At 37.6% G+C, this 23,313-nt stretch overlaps 3 protein-coding genes across 5 annotated transcripts; 1 reads left to right on the top strand and 2 right to left on the bottom strand.

The window, feature by feature from the left end:
* Positions 1-292: 292 nt before the first annotated feature.
* On the bottom strand, positions 293-6,636 carry LOC140780892 (alpha-galactosidase 3-like). The gene is made up of 15 exons (XM_073126597.1): positions 6,345-6,636; positions 6,046-6,104; positions 5,343-5,399; positions 5,219-5,253; positions 4,523-4,650; positions 4,304-4,376; positions 4,067-4,125; positions 3,916-3,981; positions 3,757-3,840; positions 3,610-3,674; positions 3,389-3,513; positions 2,881-2,971; positions 2,108-2,166; positions 1,707-1,847; positions 293-555 (listed from the first exon to the last, which is right to left on the bottom strand). The coding sequence occupies exons 1-15, from the start codon at positions 6,530-6,532 to the stop codon at positions 448-450; spliced, it is 1,338 nt and encodes a 445-aa protein (XP_072982698.1). The 5' UTR covers positions 6,533-6,636; the 3' UTR covers positions 293-447.
* A 3,388-nt stretch (positions 6,637-10,024) lies between these two features.
* LOC140781346 (transcription repressor OFP1-like) lies at positions 10,025-10,897 on the bottom strand. The gene has a single exon (XM_073127286.1). The coding sequence runs from the start codon at positions 10,895-10,897 to the stop codon at positions 10,025-10,027; it is 873 nt and encodes a 290-aa protein (XP_072983387.1).
* Positions 10,898-17,967: 7,070 nt separating this feature from the next.
* LOC140782029 (putative potassium transporter 8) lies at positions 17,968-23,078 on the top strand. 3 transcript variants are annotated; one of them, XM_073128361.1, is made up of 10 exons: positions 17,968-18,157; positions 18,336-18,466; positions 18,610-18,844; positions 18,926-19,171; positions 19,266-19,319; positions 19,619-19,879; positions 20,181-20,233; positions 20,327-20,450; positions 20,887-21,141; positions 21,729-23,078. In XM_073128361.1, the coding sequence occupies exons 2-10, from the start codon at positions 18,428-18,430 to the stop codon at positions 22,802-22,804; spliced, it is 2,343 nt and encodes a 780-aa protein (XP_072984462.1). In that variant the 5' UTR covers positions 17,968-18,157; positions 18,336-18,427; the 3' UTR covers positions 22,805-23,078. The 3 variants fall into 3 exon arrangements, with proteins under 3 accessions (XP_072984462.1, XP_072984464.1, XP_072984463.1); XM_073128363.1 differs by having other exon boundaries at positions 17,968-18,213; XM_073128362.1 differs by having other exon boundaries at positions 18,084-18,224.
* Positions 23,079-23,313: the final 235 nt, after the last annotated feature.

Raw genomic sequence — 23,313 nt, 5'->3', positions numbered from 1 at the left:
TCTTCGGCGACGCATATGGCTTGAAGCCTAGACTAGATAGCTAAAAGCTCGGTGGGGCCTAAAGCCGCCTGGACAAGAAATTATTCTGACTGAGAGAATATTCTATAAAATTATCAAATGTATTTGGAAGAACAAAAAAAAAAAAGTTGGTTTTCGCGACTAAAATACATTGGGCATCACGATGCTTGATAACGCAACGGTTTGGAAGCAATTGTTCGACGATGCATATGGCTTGAAGCCTAGACTAGATAGCTAAAAGCTCGGTGGGGCCTAAAGCCGCCTGGACAAGAAATTATTCTGACTGAGAGAATATTCTATAAAATTATCAAATGCATTTGGAAGAACAAAAAAAAGAAAAAGTTGGTTTTCGCGACTAAAATACATTGGGCATCACGATGCTTGATTATCCACAAGGCTGCAGGGAAATCAACTATATGTGGTAGATGATTAACTTATTGCATGCGAGCTTGTACGAGAGAGGATGTACATTTTGCAGTCATGCACGTCAACTTGAGCTCCCAAAGTTCCCGAGACATTTTCCGCTAGTGTTTCATGCTGCAAAATGAAAAATATTAGAGTGATTCCAGATACAATATAGGTCTGGCAAACTACAGAAATGATATCAGAGCTAATACGTGGCATTCTTTGACACGTTCAAAATCCTCAGAAGCATGGCATTAGTTCGTAAACTCGTAGTGATAGTCAACCATCTATACTAAACTCTGCCCTACCAATAAGATTGATTGAGACTCTTGTATAACCAAACTCTTAACAACTACAGCCAAAAATGACTTGTATCAATTAACCATATTTATGCCTTGTTTCTCACATAATTTATATTTTCTAGCCAGTTCTCATTTTCTCATTCTCATAAGAAACCAAGTTTTTTCTTAACAAACTTGAGTTGTCATTGATTAACCTTTTCACCATACGAAAAAACACAAACTTTCTCACTTTTCCCATACTAACTATATGGCAAGTGCTAATCAATCCACGGCACCAAAAGTTATTATATTAATATATGACCATCAAAATCAAAATGTAAGTTCATTATCCAAACAGGATAATTAAACATCTTACTGTTCAATCATATATGTCCTGCAACAGAGAATTCTGAAGGAAAGTATGATAGGGAAGGTACTGTTTAGGTTTATTGCCATCAGACATGGATCGAATGCATCCAAGCTGTGCTGGCTGTCAAAGATAAATGGCTTCAATCATTTCAAATAAGTCATTAGCCACAGCAAGAGGTTAGGATAAGCTTTGGAAGCAAATATATAAGATGGTACCTATCTGATTGAAGTATGCTTAACATAGACAATAACCACTGCACCTCGGTACATGATATGGCAGGATATTATCATAGTTATCTGTTTATAATAGTTAGGCGGCCAGGTTATTGCTGAACTTGCATTAAGATGCTCTCCTATTATAAGCTGAAACTACCTAATAAAAGTTTATTCAATAGCTAATATGAAAGGATATGGTGACGTCCGGGAATACTGGATGCACTTGATGAGTATAACTATGTCAATGAATTGGACTATTACAAAAACTTTCTTCCTACTGGGAGTTAATTCAGATGAAATGTTGTGCATGGTGTACCCTTATAGTATGAATATTGCAATCTTGCAAGAAAAATGTGTATTGTGTAACTGGATAATGGACCAAGAAGTATGCATGTCAACAATCATATCAACACTCACCTTCCACAAATTTCTCACTGAAAAGGTGGCTGTTGCATCAAGGCCAAGAGTTTCCAATTTAGCTGTAATAGTGACAACTTCTGAACAGCGGTTCCACAGAGCAACAACCAAGCGATTCTTGGAGAGAGGGCCAGCCCACACCTGGAACTTGCAAAAGGTAAGGGTGATGGTACTTATCTGGAAAACTACCAAAACACGATATTGATAGAATAATTTTTTCCAAACCAGTAAAACTGCCACATAAAATAGGTTTAGGGGGTAAAGGATTAAATAAGGGTATATTTGTCATTCACTTATCTTCTGTAAGTAACATAACCTGAAGTTATATGTCAAGCCATTCTGCAAGCTGAAAGAAAGCGAGGCAAAAAGTAGATATGGAACTATGGAAACATTTTAGGCACCTGACTGCAGCCGTCATTTCCTTCAACTGAAACTTTCCTTCCTTGAACTCCTAAAGGATCTACAGGAAACACAAGACTTTCCTCTTAGTTGTATAATTATTACATAACCACAAGAAACTAGCAAAACCTATGCAAAGATATATTTAACATGGAAATAAAAGATGTTAATCTCCCTCGAATGCTGGGCTGGAAATGTGCCCGAGTACAAGTTGGGCAAGTTTGACCGTTTGGGGAAGCATCTCTGAGCTCATCTCGATGAGGCAGGAGGTGGATGCGAGCGGGTAAGGCAACAGTTAGGAGCGGCAAGGTGATGAGGCGAGGAGGCAGCAAAGAGATTGGTTCCATGAAGCTTGAGGCCATGAGGTGATCAAAGTTCTTATTTTAATCACAACCGTCAGTTAAAACTGATTGGATGGCAGTGATATATCCGATGAACTACATTTAATACTAATTCAGTAAATAATAATAAATGGAATAAGACAATCGTGCATCTATGTATATTCGGTTTATTTCGAGCACCAAGGTTAGCCCAGAATGACAGGTTGTGGCTAGATTGGGCCCACTTCCGGCCCTACCACCACAATATGCAATGAAGGGGGAATAATTTACGCAGTGTGTACCTGAAAATGTATGGACATATTAGGATAATGAGGCAGGCTAAGAGATGCTTCTATTTTTCAAAAGAATAAGAAAAAGTAGTTAGTACCTAGTAGTGCCCTTAAATACCTAATTATATTCTCTGAGATAAAGGGAACTAAGAATTATCACTACACCTTGGTTTACTGAAATAACCTCTTCATTGCTTAAGATCTCCAGAGTTTCAGAAGTCATATTCCTCACATCACAACCAATCAAAAGAGGTGCCTGAAAATGCACATAAAACTTTTTATGGATACTAAGGAGAAGTTCTCAATACAACATGCAAATTTAACAGGTAAGCACTCAAATTGTCAATAGTTATACAAACTACTAAAGCATCTTCTGCCATATCACTTCAGGACACACTACTGAAAGATTACTTTGACAGAAACTAAATCTTTAAAATTCAATACCTCAAAAGGTGAAACCAATAGTGGATTAAGGACCATCCAAAACCATTGCATAACAAGTTTATATCCAACTGGTGTTTCTTTTACATGCGTAAGTATAGTGATATCTCTTTCCTCCTTTACAGTTATTTCTCTATAGAGACCTTAATTAGCCAGTATGTAATTTAAGCCAAACAAATGGACTGATTATCCAATAGTGCGAAGAAAAAAGAGCATCAATTATTAAGTTTACCTTCATCAGCGCCCAAATACTAAAATGTGCACGATACTCCACATAGCTCATTCCCCCATTACCAACTTCCAACATGTCTGGTCTATTGAAGGGAATTGGTTGGACAACATAAATATAGTATACATCTGAAAAGAAGATTAACACAGTTGTAGAGGAAGAAATGAACTAGTGATCTCAAGTTCTCAACCACTTATAAAATTTTAGCAGAAAGGCTACCATACCATTCCAGCCACCAGGCCCCGCATATGATGCCCACTTGTCATTAAGATCAGCAATTGTTGTCATGCTTAATTCAATGTAATTATAAATCAGTAACTTAAAATAACATTTGGAGCAGCTCTAACTGGTCAGGGTGGAAGTGAAGTTACCTTACCCATGAATCAGATATGTCATCTGTCGTTCGCCAACTATTTCCAACTTTACTAGCCCATAAAGCTGGATTATCTACACCCCTGTGAGAGATACAAAATTAAGATTTTGACCAATTGACACATCTACATTGACATAATCAAAAGCCAAAATATTACCATTCACATAAAGAGTAGAATATTGTGCGTCCACTTGAATTTAGTGCCTCGCGCATTGGAGGATAACTAAGAAAACATTGTTTCTGATAAACAGGGATACAATAACGATTTGGATATAACAGAATGGTTGAAAACTTATACGAGATAGTACCGTTTCTCTGGCTTTATGCCCAAGTTGTAGCAGTTGTCATATTTCAGATAGTCTACGCCCTGGCCAAAATCAGGCAAGTGGAAACTTTATATATGTAGTTATATTTGTATTCAGTTATAAGTATAATGGTTATCTAGACTTCCATCATTATGCTCATATGAACTCCAATATTTGTGTGTAAGAAGGAAAGGAAGCATCTGCATACCAAGAGTCTAGTGAAGGACTACTCATCCTTACCCTTGAAGCAAATATATCTGCATCGGCATTTTCATGGTAAAGGGACCCAGGTCGAACTTGGCATGTAAAAACCCTGAAATTTCCAATTGCTTTAAGACAAGAAGATAGGTAGAAGATGGAAGAAGGATTTGTGTAGTAAGTAACGTCATGTGAAGGTAGAAGCTCTTCACCCATATTAACTCGTAAATACCACAAAACTAAAAAAAGGATCAAGTTTACACAGGATTAGAATAGATAATATATCCAGCATCAGAGTAGATACCGAGCTTGAGACCTTTGTTATGTACATAGTCTGCAAGATCTTTGATGCCTGAAGGAAAAGTGTTTGGATCAGGTACCAATTCACCCTACATATCAAAAGGCAGCAATTATGGATTTTATTAACAATTCTCCACTACATAAGCAAGCACGAGAACTAGCTAATATGTCTATCAACCTATGAATATATACATAGTATACAAGATATAACCCGCAGAAGACATGTATAATAAGTTGACAGAAGTCATTGCTGATGTCTGTGAAGAACTCCTTAATGTGGTGCCACTTGTAAGATAGACTACACCATAGAACAAAATAATGTTGCTGGCACACTAGATAAAGATGAGACATGAAAAACCCAGTAAAACATCATTCATACACCATAGTCCAACACCAAACAACTCTACAGATGATGAAAAGAAGTCCCAAAAGAATAGCAAAAAGAACATGTCAATGCAGGAGAAGATAATGATCAGTAGCCTCTTTAATTGCAATATTTAGCTTTTTGCCAATGCTGTTAGATTTTTGACAATATTGTGCTAGCTGCAGGCTATAGAACAAACTCAAACAGAGAGAGAAATAGCACTTAGGTGGGATAAGCATCATTGATTAGCAGAAGATTTCACCTATTCCAAAAGAAATTAACCACTACCTCACCTTGGTATTCCTTGTCAGAGAGGACCAACAGTCATCTGTAAGAGAAATCAATAGATGAAATAAACGGAAAATATGACTACATTGTCAACAGTATAGAAGGTTATTGCATTTTAATATTTTATACCTATGTTGACATAATTGTAGCCCAAATCAGCTAGGCCAGATGAAACAAGTGCATCAGCTGTCCATAACAACGATAAAAGAGTTACAACCGAAGGACGAGTCATCATCTTACAGATGGTACTGCCTATACTCATACAAAAGAAGATGTTATCTGTGCAACAAATGTAAACAGATGCTCAGCCATCTTAAATTTTCTTATAATTCTCAAATACATAAGAAAATATAGAAATGTACATGCAATTGTCTCCAACATATTACCTCTATATATAACAAAAACATAAAATTTCATTGAGTTCAACCAAGAAAATATAAAGGTTCCCCGTGCACCTATTACTACATTAAAGCTTGTTTGCAGTGTTTATCTTCATTACCTGAATGTAACAAAAGCATTTTGCTTCTCAGTCAAACGGGCATGCATGCTAGCAAGAATCGTTGATGCACAAACTGATAATGAAGTTATCCATTAACCTAACTATTTCATGCGCTCTGACATTTTACAAGAAGGTCAATGTCCCAATTTTCAAGTTGTTCTCTGCATGGTTGATTCTAATTATTAATCAACCACCACTCGGTGAACAAAATTAACTGAATAATTTCCAAGCTATAGGATCAATAATTTACATGAGTGGGGAGTACATCAGCATCAATTCATACATGAAGAACACTAAACAAGCAAACGTCATTGAAGGGATAAAATATTTCACCTGTTTCTTTAATAACTGTTTCGTTGATATTGCAGGCAAAGAAATTCCAACTATTCCATCTGCACCAACAATTCTCCTCATCAAGAACGCCAGATTATATCAATGGAGAGATGCACTTCAAAAAAGACCATACAAAACAATCGAAAGGAGACGAAAAAGAGATAAACATTAACCAAATTCCTCTCAACCCGATACGATTACTACTATAAACAGAAACCCCAAGAAATTGCACAAGAACTGTCTCGAATAAGAATGCCAGAATTGAAAAGAGATCGAGAGAAAGAAAAATAAGGTCGGACCCCATCTGAGGAGTGAGAGCGAGGCCATTGTTGAGCTGCAACTTCCCATATTTGGAAGTGTCGAAGGGGTGGATTCTTGACGTGGGTTTCTGGAGCTCGCCATCGGGGATGGGCGGTAACCTCGCCGCAATGGCCATGGAGGAGAGGGAGAGGAGGACGATGAGAACGACGAGAGCGAAGGAATCCATCTCCGACCTTCTCTTCGCGGTAGGCGGGAATCGATAAATAGAGAGAGATAGAGCGAGTTTTTGACCAAATTAGCCCTCTCAAACCCTTTTTTTTCGTTCTGCTTCAGTGTCTAGTTCACATCAAAATTTAAATACGAAATCAAAATTGTTTTGCCAACTTAGCAAAATCCCTAACTCAGATATAATTCGCTAAAAAATTTATTATAGAAAAGAAAATTTATATAAATGTTTAAGTATAACAATCACGAGACAGCAGATATCATCTCACCACAAGCACCTCATAAAATGAGTTCTCGCTAGGTCAATTCATATCATAGAGCTATAAGAGTGTCACATTTTTAATCTTTTCTTAAATTAACATCGTTCTTGAGAAAAAAAAATATAAGTATTTATTGTTTGACCATTAAATTTTGCTCTTAATGCCTCAAAAAAATATCTTAGAAATGAGGATAGTTAAATATACATATACATGAGTTATAATAACTACAAATGTAAATAATCTTAATACCATTTGAGTGAGTTTTTTAAGATTAAGATAAAAATAAAAGAAAATAAATTTTTGATTAGTTTTATATGGGGGGATAAAGTAACGCATAGAGTGTTTCTAATAAATTTTCTTAATTAGAAAATACTGTAAGCATATTCTTAGTTGAAGGTTGGATATGCAAGCGTCAAGAATGTCACTTCCTGCTGCAATGCAATTAAATGAAACCAACCAAATTTGGTCACATTTCCTTTGTCCACTGGCTTCTATAAAAAAACGTTATAAGTGCCTTCTCTATGCTTGTACGCAAACCATTCATGTTAACGTAAAGAAAATCGATGACGACATTAGTCTTAGGTGTTACTCAATCAAATAGTTGTTATTATTATTATTATTATTTCGTAATTTAATGGTTTGTAGTGTGCATCTTGGCAATAAATTTCTTATTCTAAGTACTATCTAAAGAGGAAAATATATATACTTCTACATTGTTAGAACACAATGATGTACACATCAACATGCCTAAATTTTAGCCCAACCCATTGATAGTTGGATATCATGGTAGATGTAATGTATGAAACGGCCCAATTTAATCATGAACTTGACTAGCAATTTAGGGGCTAAAAAAAATGTCTTCTAACAAGCGAGTATAAAAAAAAACCACTTAAATTATCTGGGCCAAAGCAGCTCTAGATTTATCCAAAAAGAATTACATCTTTTGAAATGGCACTCTCAAACCCTCAAAATCCAAACTTTCTACCTATGTTTACAAATTTTAGTAAGCCATTGTAAAGAATAACCTCCAAAAAAATTGCACTATTTGCTTCCATCACTAGTAGATCAATTCTCTGAAAAAAGATAAAAGAAATGGATAGGATGTGCCCATTCTACCTCTTAACACTTGAAAGACAAACAAAACAATGGAGTTAAAATGAACAAGTATTGGATCTAAGGATTTGAGTTCGCTTGGCCAATATCTTGTACATTATCTCTCAAGTATAGATAAGATTTAATTCGTACTTCGGGGGGAATCTAAGACTAAAGCCATCTTTCATCTTTATCCCCTACACAGAATAGAGCTAAGATAAGTTGGCAATGGACCAAACATTCTTCCAAAACTTGTTCCTTTCTGTGGTACGGCATTGCAACTCTATTTTAGCTTAGAGGAGGCATATCTAACCAGCTATGAGGACCCTTTTGGAAGAATGGAAGAGTCCAGGAATTTTTTAAGAGTGGAGTTTAGTCAATTTGATCATTAGAGGAAAAACGCGAGATATGTAAAATAGAATTGGTGCAATAGTTTTAGATATTATCATATGTGTACCCACGTATGAAAATTGTCAAACATTAAGGATCAGTGTATTCGGGCATATTATGTCCAATCATGCATAGATTTCTGTCCGCATTGAAGCCTTGTCCATCGTAACAATAAAGGTGTAAATCATGGCTTTCTCTTTAGTCTTTTCCTTGTCTTTTGATAGAACAGTGTAGGGCCATCTAAGATCACGGTTGATCTCGTGCTTCGCCATGTAGGGTTGCTTTGCCTTAAAAAGGACTTTTGCAATCTGCTACTTTCTTAGGACAGCTGAGCCTACCCAGCATCCATTATATTATTGATGGTCCACTCCCTAACGAAATTGCACTGTGTTTCTTCTGCTCAAGAACTCTGCTTCTACAAGCAATTCCAGCTAATATTAAGTCATTTAATGGTTGTAACCTACAAATTTAACGTTATTTTATTTCCTAAATCTTTTTTTTTCTATATTCAATGTTGTATAGCCCTATTTTACAACTACTTCAGAACAAGATGCACAATCAAGGATTCAAAAGATATTCTTCAATGCCCATTTTGGCTGTTGAAGCTTCTGAAAAGTGAGTCGGGATGTAAACATATTTCAGAGCTTCCTTTCAGTGCTCTCAGGTTTCAAAAAGAATTTTTAAACTTCAACTACCAATCTTATTCCCATGTTGCTTCTCAAAACTTCAAAAATGTTCCATGCTATTATTGATGGTCCAAAGTTCAATGTCTTTCCTTCACTTACAATTCACAGAAGACTAGGTTTTCTGCATGCTTTTCATATGTTGGGGTTTGTCTTTATTTTTTGTCATGCAATTAGTGAGCATATCTTTCTTTTACTGGTATTAGGCATTGAGAGACTTTGAAGAGGAAAGCATCTCCTTTTTCATAGCTCAGACCCCTTTGTAGTTGCTTTTATAATCGTAGCTGAAACTGTCAGCATAACGTTACCTGCCATGGATGCTCTTCTATAGGTATCTGGATGTGTGTTTGTTAAATTTGTATGCAAAAGAAAGATGAACCGTAGATTGCCTCATTTGGTGGCCTTAGTGGGCAGTACAGAGAGACAGGAGGACAGGAAAACAAAGTGTTCCTTGTTCTTTTTATACCATCTCATTTTCTCTTTGGGACGGGTGAAAAGGATGTTTCAGATACTTTGGCCCTCAGGTGACAGTTAGAGCTTGCGATGGAGAGGAAAATATGAATCTTGTCAAATTAAAAGTTGATCATAGTCTTTGGTGTCCACTGGCAAATCATGAAAAGGATGATCTCTGAACCATAATCAGGATTCTGACCTGTGAAATTTTCTTATCAAATTGCTCATTACCACCAGTATGGTGTATGTTATCTAAGCCTATTATATATTTAGGCTTTTTCAAAAAAATAAAAAGTATCTCAGAGTGCAGTAAGAGCCCTTTTGAGTTTTAGATATATGCGCGAGTGACAGTAATTAATCATGATCTTGAATGTAAGCAGTGATTATCAACTCAGCCAAAGAGTTGCCTGAAGGCAAGTATTAATATTCAAGAATAGGAATTGCAAAATGCCCACTGGTGACAACAAATTGTAAACTATCTTTGTTTCGCGCGAAAGCACAAGATTTCACATCCAGCACAAAAGCAAACAAATTAAACAGCAAGTTAGCTGGAGAGAACTTGATATCATCTTTCATAGTTCAGTTGTACATATTCCTACCACATTCCTTCTCTATTTACAATTTAATGTCATTGAGGCTAAGCCATATTTGCTTGAACACCTTCACAATAACTTCATGGTATTCTTGGGAATTCAATGACAAGTAGCAAGCCAGCAGCTCCTCCAAATCGCTGGAGCCTAGTAATTTGTTCTTGATGATCATCTCAATCATACTCTCTCTGAAGTCTCTCTCGGGATCCAACGATGACTTGACGATCACGAAGCTCTCCATTAGTCCTCTCCTATGCTCTAATGCCACTTTTGGCCCTGCTAACTTCTGGCTCAGTTTGGTCTGGATCCTTCTGCTCACAAGTCTCGGAGAGGTCAGCCTCACCTTTCCTGATGCTGGTTTCCTATTGCTGTGGCAGCTCTTCTTCTTTTCAGCCACATTGGTGTCATCCAATTTGGCATTGTTGGCCTCTTTCTTGATTGGCTTTGTCAGAATTGGTGTTAGCTTAAGCTCTGGCAATGCTTCCCTGTCTTCAAAATTATTGGACGAGATACTAGTGCAAACACAAGGGGTGGAAACAGAGGAGACCATCTCGATAGAAGGTTTTGTGGGCTTTTTTATACTCCGCCGCTTGGATTTCTTTGGCGAGTCTGTCGGAAAATGAGTGTCTATGGACTTTGAACTGTGTAGTTGGGTGGAGAGATGAGGGAATTTCTCCAATCTTTCCTTGCTTGGGAAGTAGTAGGAGGCTCTGTTAGGCAGGAATGCTTGCTTGGGTGGTGGAGATGGTTTTGGCGTTGCAGAAGCTGCTTGACGGTGGTGGCTTCTCTTAGTGGCTTGTGGAATCCCATGGCTTCTTCCAGCTCTCTTCATGTGCTTGAGCAAGTGGAACCAGGAGTTGGGCATCATCTCAGATAGACTAAATTTATGCTTGCCCATGTAATTGAGTAACTCAATTCTCTCAAACAAGAACAAGAACTCTCTCTCTCTCTCGCTCGCTCTCTCTCTCTCTCTCTCTCTCTCTAGAAAGATGTGATGAATTCACTGTATAAGAACTAAGAGGAAGACTTGAGGATCTTTACTTGTACAATTGAATAGTTTGTACCTAACTGGCTTATGTAGAGGAGGTTGAGGTGGAAGGTTGCTGTCGAGAAAAGGAGAGGAGAGAGTGTTAAGGAGAGGGGAAGTGATAGGTGCTGTGTACTTATGCTGTAGGTGGGATCACACTGAAACAAGGGTTAGAGTGGCCGAGTGGGAGAATAAAGTACAATGTTTTGGAGCAAACTTAATACATATGGGGGTTATAGAAATGAAGTACACTAAAGAAGACTAAACTTTTAAATTAACTATACACTTCACTTTTGTTGTTTCGATGTTCATATTTCAACATCACTATAATGTTACTCAGAATTGAAGTGCTGCATACTTTCTTTCCAACATTCATAGATAATATGTATATTACCCTGTCTACTAGTCAAAGGAGATGACTGAGTACTTTAATTTTTGGCTTCTATAGTCGTCCCACTTGCCAATATGATGTGATCTTGGCGAACTACTTGGCCATCTAGTGACATAAACCTCTCAAAATCAAAGCTTTCTACACTGTATTTGCGACTTGTAAACAATTTAGAGTACTGTATTTAATGTACCCGCACCCTCTACGAAGTATAATTTATAGAAGGGAAATTTAGGGGAGTATTAAAACAGTTGGAGCCCCGCCCCCCAAACTGATCATTCCATTGCCTTAAAAAAATCTTTAGAAAAGTCTCCTGCGATTAGCCCCTTTTTTTTTTCTTCTCTCTGGAAACCCACAGCTTTACAGCAAACCTTTGATTGTTAGACTTTGTAGGTCTGCCTACAGAGATCATTCACGCTGGCTGTAAGAGAAGAAAAATTAAAGGAAGAAGGATCGAAGTTATTGCGTTGCATGTGAGTCCGGGACAGAGACTGATGTTTTCTCTCATTGCACTTTTTTTTTTGTGCTTTTAGTCCTTCCCTTCCTCTCTGAAGTCTGAACCAAGCTGTGCCGTGACAACTCAAGCCTTGTGTCTGCATAACACGAGGGAAATTGCTTGTATAATTCTGTGCGTTGATGTATATGCCTCGTCTAATGTAATGTATTAACATTAGTCATGATAAAGATAAAACTATATATGTATATTTTAAAATGACTGTAATAATGAAGTTGTGTTTATTATTATATTCATGATAAGTTAGATAGACGGCAGGGAATTTTGATCCTTATCTTTTTAAAGAAGTTTGCCCACCTCTACTGTGGACGTGGGGATAAACCTAGAGTGTACCTTCTGATCTCCTTTATGTGCATGAGCTTGAGGCTGGCTTTCTTCTCTGTTCTAACAGAGAGACGGTCAGGCCATGTAGATCACTTGTTGTTATCACAATCGTATAAAGAAAACCAAAGAAATGTACGTACGCTATCAGTTCTCTAAGGCCCCCTAGACTGTGGACCCAATTTACTAGTTGAAATTTAGACAACCCTGTCCACTTGCTCTATATGTTGTCAGAAGACTAGAAGAGTTACCGAAGATAAAACCCAAACATTTGCATTGGAGTATTGCCCATTGGGTCGTATCACGTGTTCACGTGTCTCATGTATTCCACCAATTGGAGTCAAAAATTTCTAACCTCCATAAAAACGTGAAAACTTAAGGTGTTAAATGTAAATCTCCCAAATAGTTATTTTGGGCCTCGTTTGGGCCTTCCTTATACTGCGCCTTGCTATTGGTCCACCAGATACTCGAATGAACGCGTGACACCTGTTTTTTTCTTTATTTTTTTCGGCTACAAAATTCAAATAGATAGCATAATAGTTGTCGGTGGAAATTGGTCTTGGCGTAGAAATTTCACGCCTACGTGGCGACACCCCACTCGCTTCAGCTTCCTCGATTTCGCGTGGGCCCTCAAAAACTTGGGGGTTGGTAAATAAATAGAGCTTGCCTCCTGAGCATAGACAAGAGCTAATTAGCTTACCTTAAAATGAGATTTTTATTTTAAAAATAATTATTTTTAAATTATGAAATAAATGTATAATAAAAAGTAAGATGAGAAAAAAAAAAAGCTCTTTTGTCTTTTAAAAAAATCATGTTTTGATTTGGTAGTTGATAATTAAATTAGTGCGTATAATTTTTTAGCTGTTGTTTTAAAATTAAAAAAAAAAGTTATATTTCAGAATTAAAAAGAAGATAATATTTTTAAAATAAACTGGGGACTTAATTTCCAATAGTAACAAAACATAATACATATAATTATGGAATTAAGATGCTACAAAAAGGAATCACTCGTCTCTATCTCAATTTTCAACCCTCTCTTTGTATTTACATGTTGGAGAGTTGCACACACAATTAAATGAGAAAAAGAAAACTATGTGTATAATTAATGTTGCGCCAACCAAACATAGACGACTCTTTCTCTTGCTCTTCTTCGTCTTCTCAATTGTTGCTGCCGTTCGTTCCTCCGATCGGCGCGGAGGGCGGTACGGGTCCTCTGGGGAGAACGTTGAACAGAAGCGACGCCAATCGCTCGCTCATCGACGTCGGATTCGCCATGTCGCAAGGATGACGACCTTGTGGCTTCAAAGGCCTAGCAGCAGTGCCAGTGGTCTGCTGAGAGACTACGAGGATGACGAGAAACATAACAAGGACTTGTTTCTTTAGCCCCATCAGCTAAGCTTAATTGGACGAGATATAGTAAGTATAATAAGGATGGAGAGGGAGAGAGAGAGAGAAGAAGAAGAAGAATAAGGAGAAGAAATAATGATAATGGAAGGAGCAAACGGTGGGGCTTTGGGTATTTATGGTTGGGAGGGAAGAGAGGAGAAGTTAGTTATGTTGAAGACTTCAAAGGAGAGAGAGAGAGAGAGAGAGAGAGAGAGAGAGAGAGAGAGAGAGAGAGAGAGAGAGAGAGAGAGAGAGAGAGAGAGAGAGAGAGAGAGAGAGAGAGAGAGAGGTGAGAAAAGAAGAACGTTCGCATGTTTGACTTTTAGAAAAGTTGGGAAAAAAATTAAATTGATGTAAGAGTTGGTGTTGTGCGACGTGTGAGTATCAAACACGGTACTACGTTTCTTTTCTTTAATTTCATTTTTATTTTTTTCCCAAGTGGGTAGAGTGAGATTAGATCAATTGGAGTGTACAAAGAGAAACTTTCTTAAAAGAATAGATAAAATTAATTAAGGAGGTTTCTTCTCCCTGAGTTTAGTCCTTCTAGGTGTACTACTTCTTGAGAACAGTTAGTGAACTCTTACAGATATTAGACATGTGGATTTATAGTGTATTATATGAATGGCTTATTTAATTTCCTCAAAAATTAAACTTAGACTTTGGAACAAAGGATTGCTAAATTTCAAAGTGACGGCTAAAGTTGGGTGTTGGAATTTTGGATTTATTAGGTTACGGTCAAGTGTGATCGAGTGGAATTAGCTCATCAAAGTGGCATTAAATGCCTCTCTGTGGACTTGCTTATAAGCCGCGTGAGTCGCGAGTCCAAAGGAAAGCCCAGGTGGTTTCCCTTAGGGTTGACTCGGATACTTGGGATATTAATTTCTCTCCCAAAGAAAACTTCATACTTAAAACTATACACCTCAAAAGCTACCCACTATAATAAAAACTCACATTAACTTAAGATCAAATTACGCCTGGAATCCTGAACCCTTCAAATATAATACTTATAAACTAACAAAAGGGTGATTTCAAAATATATAAATAGTTTTGATGTGCTTGTTTTAGGAGCATAGAATTATCAATTTATTCGGTCCGGAGACGTAGGGGGGGAGACTGTGTTCAAAAATCAAAGCACGCGATTACCGTCTTTCTCCGGTTTGACACGGAATGGAGGAGAGATAGACTAGACTAGCGTTTATTTTTCATTTTTCTACTACTTACTAACTTCAATGTCTCGGTCATCAAGCTTTAGATCCTCTATCTTTGTTTCCAACCAGCTGCCAATATATATATATATATATATATATATATACTTTCCTTTGTCTTTTTTATTACTGATTATATTTTTTAAAGAAAGAAGATGTTTAATTAATTAGTAGATGAGCATCTCCCTTGAGGATGGCCTCCCTCCTGGTAACCATTTCAACCATATATTGGCAATTACTCTAAGTAGTTTCATTACCATTTTTTATGCTAGATTCTAAATATCCTTCACGTAACTCTTGCAACATTAATTAATAAATAAATAAATATTGTTATATTTTACTATGGGATATATATACCTAGCTTGTTTTCACATAGATTCATCATTTTTGTGTCACTTTTTTTTTTCCCTCAAATATGACTATCACATAAGTACATAACCAAATTTAGGTGTTGTTGGGTTGGGTCGGGACCATCATATAATATTTTTTTATGTAGGATTGAGAGATATTAGATAGTTGTGGGGATTAATATGCCATAAATTTTTTTTTAAAAAAAAGATCTATATGAAAATAAATAATTATTCAAAGAGACTAACGATAATTAACCATATTATTATATAATCTTAATATTCCTCATAATTAAGCTGAGATAATTTTCTATGGGCTAAATTTAATTTAAACGAAAGTGAACGCATAATCTCTCACGGTAATACTATATTAATTTATTAACTAGTTTAGAAACTCAAATCATTAAATATAGTGATTTTTATATTTTATATTATAATAATAACCACGTAACCGTTTCCTATTATTGTAGGATTTAACAACCATTAAATAAACGAATTGCAGTCGTCATTATGTGAAAATAATTTATGATAATTTTCCGAGATTATCAAACAATGATCAATACGTGGCCATTGTATAGCCTTAAAGATATAAGCCCAAAATTACACAAGACGGCCCAGGTATATTTAATTATCTAAATCTAACCCCAAAATAATTGTTTCTTTTGGGCTTCAGACGCTTAGAAAAGATATATAGAGAATTAAAGCCCATTATTTTATCATAGAAAGCACAGCTAAGAATCACTAAGATTATATATATAAATTATCTCGTGAATATTAGAGTTAATATTCAATAAAATTTTCACGCCCCTAATGTTTCTCAACTTCACTTGCTATCAACTCCGTGGTCTATAATGACCCATTTCTTATAAGTTGGTCTCCTAGATAGAATAGCACATAGCCACATACTACTAGAACCTATTAGGTGCCGAGTCATTGTATATAGATCCAACTCAAGTAGAAGAAAACAACGCGGTTTGATATTTATTTTCTATGAAAATTGAGAAGTTATGGGCTGTGGGTCTCCTCTATATTTAAAACACACACACACACACACACACAGTTTGAAATATATAAGCTAAAATAATAATAATAATAATAATAATAATAATAATAATAATAATGGAGACTAGGATCATCTAACCCATTTCTTTAATCGCCATACATGATGATGATCGCCCACTTCAAATGGACGTGACCACCACCATTCATCCATCCAACAACCACCCTACCATCTCCTCTCTATCCTTCCTATAACTAAAACATCACCTATCTCTCTATATATCATTTCTCCACCAAACTCCAACGTCTCCAATAACTAACACCATGCACTAAAGGAAGCAAGACTTCCACAACACTCCTCCATAATTAATCCGGACAAGATGCCAACCTCGCCTCCTTCCTTCAAGTGCAATCCTTTCAAGCCATGCAAAAGGATTCTAAAACTCTTTAAAAGGCCCAGAACTAGCCTACGTAGAGTTATACACAAGATGAGGCCGAGTAAGAGGAGGAGGAGCTTCCGTTCGATCCGCGCGGCGTTCCTGCCGCTGATCTCGAGGCGGACGGAGGCGGAAGCCGATAAGATCGGGGAGTTACCGAGCTTAACGGAGAGAGCTCGCGCGCCGTTGTCTTCTCCGGTCACGCCGGCGTACGTTAAGATGGCGAGGCACGAGAGGGATGATGAGGCGGAGGAGGCTTGTAGGAGCTTTGAGAATTATTTGACGGAGATGCTCGTGGACGAGAGGAAGGTGAGGGATCTAATGGACGTCGAAGAGCTGCTACTTTGCTGGAGTAGCTTGAACAATCCGGTGTTTGTTGAGTTGGTGTGTAGATTTTATGCAGAACTCTGCAACGATTTGTTCTCCAGCGACGAGTCTGGGGCAGCGGTGGATGATATTATTTCCGCTGCTACTTAGTTTATAGGAAAGAATATTTATGTTTTCTTTTTCTTTTTTTCTTTTAAATTTGTACTAAGAGACCATGTCAAGGCCCATTGGGCTAGCCCAAGCTCAAAGTCGAGATCGGGTTCGGGCCCGACTCGAGCAACGGAATATTCCTCCCGTTTTATTCAAATTTTGTGTAAACAGGGGTTTAATTTGCAAATAGTGAAAACAAGATGTAGTGTATAAGCGATAAATTCATCCAAATGTATAGAGTAGAGTGCTAACTGCAAATTTCTCTTCCCAAGTTAGCAACGAATCGACGGTGATGGATCCATTAGTGGCCTCCTTCGAGAAAGATCGATGATACGTTTCCCCGGATACTGAATCGTTAAGAAACTATAAGCTTCTAAGTTTGGATTTCGCATCACTCGAATTGTTGAGCTATGGAGGAAGATATATCGGATAAAGGCAAAGAGTGGGTGGCTATCAAATGGAGACGGTGGAAGTAAGTAGTGACAAGAAAAGTTATGATGTTGGTATCGATCGCTTTCGGGTCTTCGGCAGCACCACCACGCTGCAGGAATCCACATGGCTTGGCCCACACCATTTTTTACTCAGATCCAACCTTCCTAGCTTCGCACAGTAATTACTCCTCTCGTTTTGTTACCCAGGTGTGTAAAAATTGCATCTTTTTGCTCCAATGTGTGGAATTTTTATAGGAAGATAGGATTTTAGTATTGGTTACAGTACTTCTAAAGTAACTGGACGTTGGCATGTTTTGTATGCTTCCTCTCACGTGGTTTTGCTTCCTCTACGTTTAAATACTAGTAAATTCTTCTAGGGCTCCACCGTCCTTGTTGTTTGGTGTTATTCTCAGCTTGCTTCCTGCCTTTTGGTCTCGTGAATTCCGCCATTGGCTTGTATGTTGTGTTCTTTGGTTGTGGTGGAATTTATTGGGAATGCAGATTAAACATGTACTGGGTGGCTTGGAATAAGATAAAGCTGATAGGATTGTTTCAGACTGGAGTATTCTTACCTCTGATCTTGATATTGGTTTCGTGAATGCACCAGTGGAGGTGTAGCAAGTGAGGTGTGTACTGATGGATTCCGCAAATATGGATTAAAAATTTGCTCGCCAAAGTTCTTGTATGTGTCGGGTAGAGATCGACCAGAGGGTGGCAGGATTTTTCTATCTTGTGGAAGATTGCGGTGATTTTAAACAAATTTCAGAGATCTTATACTATTTTGTTGGTTGTTTTTGCCTTTAGGTCGGCTGAGGAACATATAAAAGTGCAGGCCAGCCTAGCAAAGTGGATTGAGGAAAAAAGATTGTCTTTGAAGTTAAGCTTCTTGCTTGCTAATGGATCCTGAGAATGGGAAATGTTTGAAATCACCAAAGGTACATTTGATTTTTTTCAAAATTCGAGTTGCATGTAGCTGTTTGCTGCTTTTGATCGAACTGTGAAAGGGATGTATTTTGTTTTTCCCTTTCGGATTAAACCTTGTTGGCTTGCTGAAATAGTTGATGCTGATGAATTGCAGAAGGATTCATGGAAAGCCATCTTGCTTTTGGCATATCAGAGTCTAGGGGTTGTGTATGGAGACTTGAGCATTTCCCCTTTGTACGTCTTCAAGAGCACCTTTGCAGAAGATATCACTCATTCAGAGACAAATGAGGAGATTTTTGGAGTGCTCTCTTTCGTATTCTGGACTCTTACCCTTGTCCCCCTTTTCAAGTATGTCTTCATAGTTCTTAGGGCTGATGATAATGGTGAAGGTAATAATGATCATAATTTCAGATGTTGTTCTTGGTGTGAATGTTACCGATTAGTAAACATTTTCATTCATAATCTGGCAGGCGGTACATTTGCTTTGTATTCTTCAATATGCAGACATGCCAATGTTAGCCTTCTGCCTAACCGACAGGTTGCAGATGAAGAACTCTCTACATACAAATTAGAATGCTCTTCTGAAACAAAGGACACATCAAGGATTAAGATTTGGCTTGAGAAGCACAAGAACTTGCACATTTCTCTGCTAGTAGTGGTTATGCTTGGTACTTGTATGGTGATTGGAGACGGTGTTCTCACTCCAGCAATATCTGGTACCTTCTTGTTAGACTGGCTTCTCATCTGGCTCTCTGATTCACAATTCACTAATTATACATTTTTTCTCTTTTTTACTTTGTTCTTGGGTAGTTTTTTCTGCAGTTTCAGGGCTAGAGTTGTTCATGTCCAGAGATCACCATGAATGTAAGTTATCCAGCTTACCTCTGAATGTTGTCAGTACTGGCAATAGTAGGTTATCATGTGTGCGTGCCACATCCATGTCCAATGCCTAATAGCGCAGGTACTTAGACTAATAACAGTTTGAAGAATCATAAATATAAATCTGGGTGGAAGTGTTATTTTAAATTCTCAAATAATAAATGGGTTATGAAATTGTAGAGCGTGGATGAGAAACCATGCTCAGAGACCTTCTGATCTAATCAGTACTCATGGATAATTAATATTTTGTGTTCAATAATGTGGCTGCCTTGTTTTCCTTGCAGATGCTGTAATTCCAATAACTTGTGTCGTACTTATATGCCTGTTTGCACTACAACATTATGGTACTCATCGCATTGGATATATCTTTGCACCAATAATTCTAGCTTGGTTATTGTGCAACAGCGCACTTGGCATATACAATATTGTTCACTGGAACCCTCATGTTTATGAAGCACTTTCCCCGTATTACATGTTTAAGTTCCTGAAGAAGACAAAAAAAAGCGGCTGGATGTCATTGGGTGGAATTTTACTATGCATAACAGGTAACTTCATTATGATGCTTCAAGACATGAAATTTTCCCTTCCATTTTCTTATTCAAGAGATGCTTATACTACGCCTTCGGAATTCTCAAAATAGTGTCTAAGGCAGTTGGAAGAATCAGGAGAGGTTGTCAGATTACAATGATGAGCATACAAACATTTTCTGTCAAATTTAGATGTTCTTCAAGAGTGTTCTACAAAGTAGTGTTTCTGATTTGTTTTCTCTGATGTTGAGTTGTTGATAATTCTGGAAAAAGAACCAAAAGGGCCCTGCTTGATATTAAAAAATTGCTGCAATTGCAGGATCAGAAGCAATGTTTGCAGATCTTGGACATTTCTCTTCTACTGCCATCCAGGTGCTTTTCATGGTCATCTTAGTTGACTGTTTTATTATTTACTTACGTTGTTTCCAAATTGTGAATAGGTCCTTGATCTTGTGCTTAATGCAGGTCGCTTTCACTTCACTAGTCTATCCAGCACTAATTCTGGCTTATATGGGGCAAGCTGCGTACTTGTCAAAAAATCATAATGTATATACTAGCTACCAGATTGGCTTTTATATCTCAGTTCCAGGTATGCTATGCATATTTGTTTTAAGGGAAAAAATTTGCATATACTAATAGAGCACGAAAAGCTTTAAAAACATGATAAATCAGGATAGATAGTTGTTCCCTCCTGTATACCCATACAGAGTATCTTTGATAGTAGATATATACTAGAGATGCTACTGCTTGTTTGAATTATTTAAATGACAGGCACTTAACCTGTTAGCTGTATTTACAATTTTATACTTGATCCGGCCAAACAAAAGATTGACTTGTGCTAATCTCTAGTACATTCAGTAATTTCAGTATTTTGGTGCTTCATCTGAAGTCTTGATTTTCGAGTAACAATCCATAACTTTTACCTTTTGATTCTCTTTTTTTTTTTTTTCTTTCAATGCTTTAGTCCACAGTATTAGTTGATGTGAAAAGAGAAACCTAATGTTTAACACAAATTTGCATTGTAGAGAGTGTGAAGTGGCCTGTTCTTGTATTAGCAATATTAGCTTCAGTCGTGGGAAGCCAAGCAATCATCAGTGGGACATTCTCTATTATAAATCAGAGCCAGTCTCTCAGTTGCTTTCCCAGAGTAAAAGTAGTCCATACCTCTGAAAAAATCCATGGCCAGATATATATTCCAGAGATCAATTGGATGCTCATGATCCTCTGCATAGCTGTTACAGTTGGTTTTAGGGACATAAAGCACATGGGCAATGCATCTGGTACGTTTCGACTACTTGACTACTATTTTCTTACTATTTGACTACTATTTTCTTACTACTTGACTAGTATTTTCTTTCTTTTGTTAGTTACTGAATTATCACCTAAAGTGCCACTTATTTGTGAAAATGTCGCATTATGTGGCTAATAGTGTTTACATTGTTCCTAAATAAGAAAACAGCTTGCTTCTGTTTTATTTCCAATTTTCAAACTATTGAGGATCTTATGACTGATTTTCCTTCTGTCACATGGATGAGCAACCTGTTGCACCCTACAAAGAATTTTTTTAAGGGTGCCACAGTTACTGATCTTTCTATAAGCATAGATAAATAAGCCATTATCATAAAACAAATATTCCTTTAGAATAATGGTGGGATTGTACAATAAGAAGGCAATATGTGGTGTCTAGGACAGTAGGACATAAACAATTGTACCCACACATTCAACTGAAAGCTCTCAATAACTAAGATCTTTCTTTTCTAATGTGCATATAATTCTTACAACAGATTATTGAAATTGTCTTTTTTGCTGCTACATAAATCGTTCCCATCATTGTAGCTAATGACAAATTTCTTTGTATAAAATGCAGGGCTAGCAGTAATCTCAGTAATGCTAGTTACAACGTGCCTCACATCCCTTGTCATGATCCTTTGCTGGCATAAGCCACCACTCCTCGCTCTCACTTTCCTCCTATTCTTTGGGTCGATTGAAGCCCTCTACTTCTCTGCATCCCTCATCAAGTTCCGTGAAGGTGCGTGGCTCCCCATCCTCCTTGCCCTAAACCTAATGATAGTCATGTTTGTCTGGCACTACGCTACAATCAAGAAGTATGAGTTCGACCTGCATAACAAGGTTACACTAGATTGGCTACTTGCCTTGGGTGAGAAACTGGGTATTGTCCGTGTACCTGGAATTGGAGTTGTCTACACTGATCTCATATCTGGCATTCCTGCCAACTTCTCGCACTTTGTCACTAATCTGCCAGCATTCCACCAGATCCTTGTCCTTCTTTGTGTCAAATATGTGCCTGTACCTTATGTGCCTCCTGCTGAAAGATACCTTGTTGGCCGTGTTGGGCCACCAAATCACCGCTCTTATCGGTGCATTGTGCGATATGGTTACCATGACGTCCACCAAGACATTGATTCTTTTGAGTCTGAGCTCATTACTAGTTTATCCGACTTCATATGCTTGGAAGCATCATATATAAATGGTCGTCAGTCTCGCCCTTCGATGGATGAAGATGAGGGTGAACTCAATGTTATTGGAAGCAATATGCTCACATGTTATCAGAATTATGATGTTGAGCAGAGCATCCAACACTCGACTGTTTCAATCGAGTTTCCTGGGAAGCATGGTGTGATAGAATTGCCACCTATGGTTTCAGGGAAGAAGGTTAAGTTTCTCACAGGGAATAGAAATAGCTCAGAATTGGACAAGAATGTAAGGGAAGAGCTCGCAGAACTTCATGCTGCACAGGAAGCTGGAACTGCATTTATACTGGGGCATTCTCATGTGCAAGCAAAGCCAGGGTCATCAATAATGAAGAAGATAGCAATAGATTTTGCATACAATTTCTTGAGAAGAAATTGCAGGGGGCCAGATGTTGCGCTACGAGTTCCACCGGCATCACTTCTTGAGGTTGGGATGGTATATGTCTTGTAAGAACTGAAGCCTGTACAGTCAAGGATTATGCTCCTGCTGATGCAAATTTGTAGAGTTGCGAAGTTTTATGATAGGAAATTGCAAGCCTAACAGGTGTTATCTTGTAAGAACCTTACAACTGTTTTAAGAATTATCTTTGAGCTTCTGTAATTGTAGATATGAGTTCTCTAACTGCTAGTATTTTGCCGACGAGTTGATCGGGATATTGTAATCTTAAACTTGTCATGTTTCTTTTTTCTCTAGTTAATGAAAGTTGGCTTCCTTTGTTCGTGAAGTAGATGAAAGAATTGGAGAGGTTCGAAAATCTCTACTTAATAAATTTTCATTGCTTGGTTTACTACGAGGATCTCGTGCTAGCCACGTGAGTTGGATATTTGGACCGGATCTAATATCGAACTCCGAGACCCAACTCAAACCCAACCAGTTCCACTTTGGTAGAAACTGGCGGGAAACACTCGCGCTAGCCACGTGAAATGATCATTTGGCGGGAAGAGCTACCGTTGTGGCGG

The sequence above is a fragment of the Typha latifolia genome, chromosome 2, assembly GCF_019914945.1.
Source record: "Typha latifolia isolate L0001 chromosome 2, TyphaL0001v2, whole genome shotgun sequence".
Taxonomy (NCBI): domain Eukaryota; kingdom Viridiplantae; phylum Streptophyta; class Magnoliopsida; order Poales; family Typhaceae; genus Typha; species Typha latifolia.
This window is presented reverse-complemented; position numbering and strand designations above follow the sequence as displayed.